Source organism: Cherax quadricarinatus, chromosome 61, assembly GCF_038502225.1.
Source record: "Cherax quadricarinatus isolate ZL_2023a chromosome 61, ASM3850222v1, whole genome shotgun sequence".
Classification (NCBI taxonomy): domain Eukaryota; kingdom Metazoa; phylum Arthropoda; class Malacostraca; order Decapoda; family Parastacidae; genus Cherax; species Cherax quadricarinatus.
The window spans coordinates 8,392,424-8,399,474 of NC_091352.1; the positions used below are offsets into that span (position 1 = coordinate 8,392,424).

A 7,051-nucleotide genomic window follows, 5' to 3' on the forward strand; every position below is an offset into this window, starting at 1 on the left:
AATCGCAAATACACAACATATAACGTGATAATATATATAATGAGATTTTTTACACTGTTTCTGAACTACCAGATTCTGAACATCGTTAAAGTTACTTTTAGAGGGATTTCACATTTCGATTGAAGCAATTACCACTTAAGACATTTTGAAATATCTGCGGTGAGCGAGACCCCTTCTCCCATGAAAATCCAAAATGAGGACAAATAAACAAGTGCTACGACAATTCTTTATTAGTTCGTGCTACTATCCCTGGAAATTACCCACACTCCCCCTAGAGGGCGAGTCCCCGGTTAAGAACTGTTGTAATAATAATAATAATAATAATAATAATAATAATAATAATAATAATAAAAATATTCTAGACTACAAGAAAGTACCATCCTGAAAGTAGATATGAAAACTGGAAGAGTATTCAGGAATAACAGTAAAGGCATTCACGCAGACACATGAATATATGAAACATAGAAAATAAAGTAGTGGAAAGAAAATGCAAGAACAGTTGAGCAGGACGAGTGAATCTTCCAAGGATCAGTTCCTGCACCCCTGCTCTTGCTAACAGTGGCCTCCAGGCCTACACTGCCACGACAGCCTGTTTGATCTGGCGTAGTTTACAAGTTTCGGACCAATCGCTGAAGCAATATTCTTTCCACTAAAAGTTAACTGTGATCACTGTAAAAGCAAAAACATCACTCGGAACGACGTAAGTTTATGTGAATGGCTTTTCTCTAAGTAATACTAGAAACTACACAAACCATCATACATGTGTATGATGGTCGTCAATTAGACAGCAGATGTGAAGAGAGAGGGGGAAAAGGTAAGCCCTCGAGTGAGGACGGTTAGTATAAAGGCAAGGCGGACTGGTCACCCACATTACTCACTCACCAAGAGTACATTAAACAACATTCAACATGACTGTAAAGGTGGACAGTGAAAGACTATTGTACAATCGTACTCAGTTTTTATTTCAATTATTTATAACTTTAAATACAAATATAAAAGTATCTAATTATTCACTGCATTCTAAATACTCTAATTATAGGTTCTACAATTCACTGAGAAAATATTAACATACATTTTTACAAATAATTTAGGAATTTTATGATTTTTTTTAATAAACAAATACACATTCATCAACACTATATTCTGTACTAATATAGCATTAAAATATTATTTCTACTTTTGGCTTCATATAAAGCATACTGAACTATATTTATATTTTGCTAATAATAACGGAAAGACTTCCAGGTACTTCCTTACATTATGACTGATTACACTATGTGTGACTCGTGTCATAAACTATCGCCTCTCGGACAGGTCCTGGCGGTGATTGCGGTGGTTATGGTGGCTGTGGCTCAAGCAATCCCTCAAGAACCATACAATGTCCCTCCTGTATACCAGACTAGATATAAGGAAGTACGTAATGTTAACTGCAGTGACCACCTTATATAATTCACATATGTATATAAAATCAATCAAGTTTTATTGCCAATTTATATTAATGAAACTTATGCTAGAAACATGTTTATATAAAGCATTTCTATTCCTTCATTGGAGCAGCCAGGGATGCCACACAACTTCGCATACAATGTTAAGGACGACTACTCCGGCACCAACTTCGGCCACAGTGAGAATTCTGACGGCAAGACTGTCCGTGGCTCCTATAATGTCGACCTTCCAGACGGACGCAAGCAGACGGTACGCGTTTTTAACACTATCATTCTATGAGATCTAACGTGAAATATATCACCAAACACAGTGGTTACTAATCATACTATCTTTTTTTTGTGTTCTCCAATACCAATTTTCTTAATCCTAGGTGAATTATGAGGCGGACCATAACAAGGGTTATGTAGCCGGCGTAGAGTACCATGGAGAGGCCCAGTACCCTTACAAGTCCGGTCCAGCTGTCACCTTCAAACCGAAGCCTTCATACAAGCCAGAACCCTTATACAGACCCGAGCCCTCGTACAAACCAGAGCCTTCATACAAGCCAGAACCCTCATACGAACCAGAACCCTCATATAAGCCCCAGCCACCATACCAGTAATAAGCCTCACACTAGCTCCAACTATCGTGTCAGCCACAACTTGCCTTGCCTATAATAGATTGTTAAAAGTTTATATATATATATATATATATATATATATATATATATATATATATATATATATATATATATATATATATATATATATATATATATATATATATATATATAAACCACGAACGAGGATTCGAACCCATGTCGTTTTGGCCCGCCCCATGGTAAGCGAAAATTACACATGACGCTCTAACCCACAAAACCACGCAATCTGCTGGGTGCGTGATTCTTGTAGTTGTGCGTGGTCCCGTGGGTTAGAGCGTCATGTGCGATTTTCGCTCACCAAGGGGCGGACCAAAAGGACATGGTTCCAATCCTAGTTTAATCGCAGTGTTGTTATATATATATATATACACACACCACAACTAGTCCTTGTTTCCGATTTTTTATTTGAAATAAAACTATGCATCATTTGTGTTCTTTTCAATGCATGCCACATACCATGATCAACTTTCATACTGCAGAGCCTTACCTTTACCCATGATATACCTTTAACGGATCTTGAGCTTTCTTACTTCCATAGCCTTGCCCTGGAGGTTACCTGGAGGTTATTCCGGGGATCAACGCCCCCGCGGCCCGGTCCATGACCAGGCCTCCCGATGGATCAGGGCCTGATCAACTAGGCTGTTACTGCTGGCCGCACGCAGTCCAACGTACGAGCCACAGCCCGGCTGATCCGGCACTGACTTTAGGTATCTGTCCAGCTCTCTCTTGAAGGCAGCCAGGGGTTTATTGGCAATTCCCCTAATGCTTAATGGGAGGCTGTTGAACAGTTTTGGGCCCCGGCTAGGCTTGTCTGGTGCTTGCCTGATAAACCAGGTTGATGCTGTACATTGAACGGTATACAATACCGACAAGTTGAAAAATTTAGACACATGTGCAACATCTGGGTATCTTTATTGTAGATGTTTCGCCAACCAGTGGCTTTATCAATACAAATTCTAGGACATGATCAGAAGACAGTACAAGTATATACAAAAGATGAGGTAATAAGGCCCTCAGCCTTGAAGCTGGTGTTAATAGCACCGTGGTCGTGAAAATTCTGGACCACAGGCAGGACGGCTGCTGCTTTTATACTGGCGGAGGGCACAGTCATTGGTGGGCGGAAATCCCCAGTTTACCTGGAGAGAATTCCGGGGGTCAACGCCCCCGCGGCCCGGTCTGTGACCAGGCCTCCTGGTGGATCAGAGCCTGATCAACCAGGCTGTTGCTGCTGGCTGCACGCAAACCAACGTACGAGCCACAGCCCGGCTGATCAGGAACTGACTTTAGGTGCTTGTCCAGTGCCAGCTTGAAGACTGCCAGGGGTCTGTTGGTAATCCCCCTTATGTGTGCTGGGAGGCAGTTGAACAGTCTCGGGCCCCTGACACTTATTGTATGGTCTCTTAACGTGCTAGTGACACCCCTGCTTTTCATTGGGGGGATGGTGCATCGTCTGCCAAGTCTTTTGCTTTCGTAGTGAGTGATTTTCGTGTGCAAGTTCGGTACTAGTCCCTCTAGGATTTTCCAGGTGTATATAATCATGTATCTCTCCCTCCTGCGGTCCAGGGAATACAGGTTTAGGAACCTCAAGCGCTCCCAGTAATTGAGGTGTTTTATCTCCGTTATGCGCGCCGTGAAAGTTCTCTGTACATTTTCTAGGTCGGCAATTTCACCTGCCTTGAAAGGTGCTGTTAGTGTGCAGCAATATTCCAGCCTAGATAGAACAAGTGACCTGAAGAGTGTCATCATGGGCTTGGCCTCCCTAGTTTTGAAGGTTCTCATCATCCATCATGTCATTTTTCTAGCAGATGCGATTGATACAATGTTATGGTCCTTGAAGGTGAGATCCTCCGACATGATCACTCCCAGGTCTTTGACGTTGGTGTTTCGCTCTATTTTGTGGCCAGAATTTGTTTTGTACTCTGATGAAGATTTAATTTCCTCGTTTACCATATCTGAGTAATTGAAATTTCTCATCGTTGAACTTCATATTGTTTTCTGCAGCCCACTGAAAGATTTGGTTGATGTCCGCCTGGAGCTTTGCAGTGTCTGCAATGGAAGACACTGTCATGCAGATTCGGGTGTCATCTGCAAAGGAAGACACGGTGCTGTGGCTGACATCCTTGTCTATGTCGGATATGAGGATGAGGAACAAGATGGGAGCGAGTACTGTGCCTTGTGGAACAGAGCTTTTCACCGTAGCTGCCTCGGACTTTACTCTGTTGACGACTACTCTCTGTGTTCTGTTAGTGAGGAAATTATAGATCCATCGACCGACTTTTCCTGTTATTCCTTTAGCACGCATTTTGTGCGCTATTACGCCATGGTCACACTTGTCGAAGGCTTTTGCAAAGTCTGTATATATTACATCTGCATTCTTTTTGTCTTCTAGTGCATTTAGGACCTTGTCGTAGTGATCCAATAGTTGAGACAGACAGGAGCGACCTGTTCTAAACCCATGTTGAAAAATTTAGACAAGTGCAACATCTGGGTATCTATATTGAAGCAGGTCATACCCGAGGCACGGGTTGGTGGTGGTGGTGGTGGTGGTGGTGGTGGTGGTGGTGGTGGTGGTGGTGGTGGTGGTGGTGGTGGTAGTAGTAGTAGTAGTAGTAGTAGTAGTACTCGTCGTCGTCGTAGTAGTAGCAGCTGATGTGGATGTCCTCTGAACCAAGATTCCATTATGTTGCAGTGTCTGACAAGTTGTACATGAGCGGTATTCAATACCGACAATTTGAAAAATTTAGACAAGTGCAACATCTGGGTATCTATATTGTAGACGTTTCGCCAACCAGTGGCTATATCAATACAAATTCTAGGACATTATTAGAAGACAATATACGTATAGTTCTACTGTCTTCTAATCATGTCCTAGAATTTGTACTGATAAAACCACTGGTTGGCGAAACGTCTACAGTATAGATACCCAGATGTTGCACGTGTCTAAATTTTTCAGGTTGATCCTGCTAGCGACCTGCTGGTCCCACATATCCATCACTGCCTAGTTGGTCCGGCATTTAGCGGAGGAACTAGTAGAAGTTCATCTAAGACTCATTTCTGTACCATCATGGTTTCGGATATTTTCTGCGGGTGTTGAATAGGCTGGGCGGACGAATGTTGATTTAATGTTTCTTCACTGCCTCCACGATGCTCCTACAGTTCAGTTGGATTATTTTACATTTTCTGCTATATCTCTCGCTCCAATATGTTGGTATGGCAGTGTGCATGCTAGGAGCGTGCCTTGGTGTGCCGAGCATTGTTTTTACTACTACTGTGTTCTATTTGTTCAATTTTTCTACTTTCTCGTTATATCTATCGCCCTCATAGGTATAACGGGGACAGTTATAATTGGTATTACACTTTACTGAAACAGGGTCATGGAACTTGCAGTGCTAACATCTGCACCGATAGGGATAATAATCTCCAGAAAGTAGAAGACTTAAGCCTGAGGGGAACTGCACCAACTCACCTGATTTCTGATTGTGAGTTTCTTGAATTCAGTGATGTTTCACTTAGCCAAACAGAAATTTCCATTTCTAAAGGATATGCAATTATGGTGATGTTTACAAAATATTTTTCTTGTCATCCTGGTGTGCCAAGATGAGCAACAAAATCAACAAATTTAGTTTCGAGATCTTTGAAAACAGGGTCGCGATTATTCGTACATACACCAGGCACACTTAAGTGTTAAAAAAAAAAACTGTCGCCAATTAAGTCGACCCTTACTCTTTCATCTGAAGAAATAAAGCCTGGATATTCATTGACATAACTAGTCATCTGAATAGAGAATTCTCTATATCCTTTTAACCCTAATTTATTCTCTATATCCTTTTAACCCTAATTTATTTTCCATATCCCTTAAACCCTAATTTATTCTCTGTATCCTTTTAACCCTATTTTATTCTCTATATCCTTTTAACCCTAATTTATTCTCTATATCCTTTTAACCCTAATTTATTCACTATATCCTTTTAACCCTAATTTATTCACTATATCCTTTTAACCCTAATTTATTCTCTCTCCTTTTAACCATAATTTATTCTCTATATCCTTTTAACCCTAATTTATTCTCGATCCTTTTAACCCTACTTTATTTTTTTACTTCTTAGTCACCACAACTCCTGATGTTTGATCCGTCCAATGCATGGTGTAAAAATGAATGGGGAGAGGTAGGGAAGTATGGGTTAGGAGGATGAGCAGTGAAGCAGAGGCATGGTTCCATCAACGGTTTGTTCCCCCTCCTGGAATCATTAACAGGTTGGTCCTCTATAACCATTAACATGTTTGTCTTCTTGAGCCATCAACAGATTAGTCCTTTGAAACTATCAGCAGAATGTTGCCCAGGAATGAACAACATACTGTTTACCCTGGAACTATCATCAGGCTGTATTTTAATTCCTTGAACCTTCGTATGAATTTAGTCATACGAAACAAGATATTTCTGTCCTAAACATAATGGTACATGTACTGAATAGATTACCAGATGGATAAATGAGAATAATATATTATACATTTATCTAATTAATTTTTACAGCTTTGTTTTAATATTCGGCATTATTCAGGTTGTTGCATAGTATAAAGTTTTTCATTTCTTTTGTTATGGTTTTCAAATTTCATTAGATTATTGAGACAATTATGCCACAGCATACAGGTAACTGCCTGGTTTAACAACTTTGTAACCTAGAACGCTGGTTTTCTGATAATTTACCAAAAACTGATTTTTGTGTAATAATATTTTAATACTAAGAATCCACAAAAATTATTTCAATATCATAACAAGAATGTCGACTCATTCGTATTGATAATCAAACACAAAAGCATTCACTCAGAGAGAGCCGCAAATACCAATTAAATGGAATTAAAACATTATTTGAAGCTGTTACTGAATGACGTCATTACGTGATTGTCGCTCACCAAATTGGGTCCCCCGTGGTCACCTCCCGCCTTGTCGACCTTCCACTTCTGTCT

The 7,051-nt window shown here is 40.4% G+C and overlaps 1 protein-coding gene across 1 annotated transcript; it reads left to right on the forward strand.

Moving 5' to 3' along the window:
- The first annotated feature begins 827 nt into the window (after positions 1-827).
- Positions 828-2,124, forward strand: LOC128699374 (larval cuticle protein A2B-like). Its single transcript, XM_053792048.2, has 4 exons — positions 828-920; positions 1,315-1,413; positions 1,558-1,695; positions 1,817-2,124. Exons 1-4 carry the CDS (start codon positions 909-911, stop codon positions 2,045-2,047), a joined length of 480 nt encoding a protein of 159 aa, XP_053648023.1. The 5' UTR covers positions 828-908; the 3' UTR covers positions 2,048-2,124.
- Positions 2,125-7,051: the final 4,927 nt, after the last annotated feature.

Excerpts from the sequence above, each read along its gene's own strand:
- LOC128699374 (XM_053792048.2), top strand. Across the intron at positions 1,414-1,557 it reads ACCAGACTAGATATAAGGAA|CCAGGGATGCCACACAACTT; the intron begins GTACGTAATGTT and ends TCATTGGAGCAG. Across the intron at positions 1,696-1,816 it reads CAGACGGACGCAAGCAGACG|GTGAATTATGAGGCGGACCA; the intron begins GTACGCGTTTTT and ends TCTTAATCCTAG.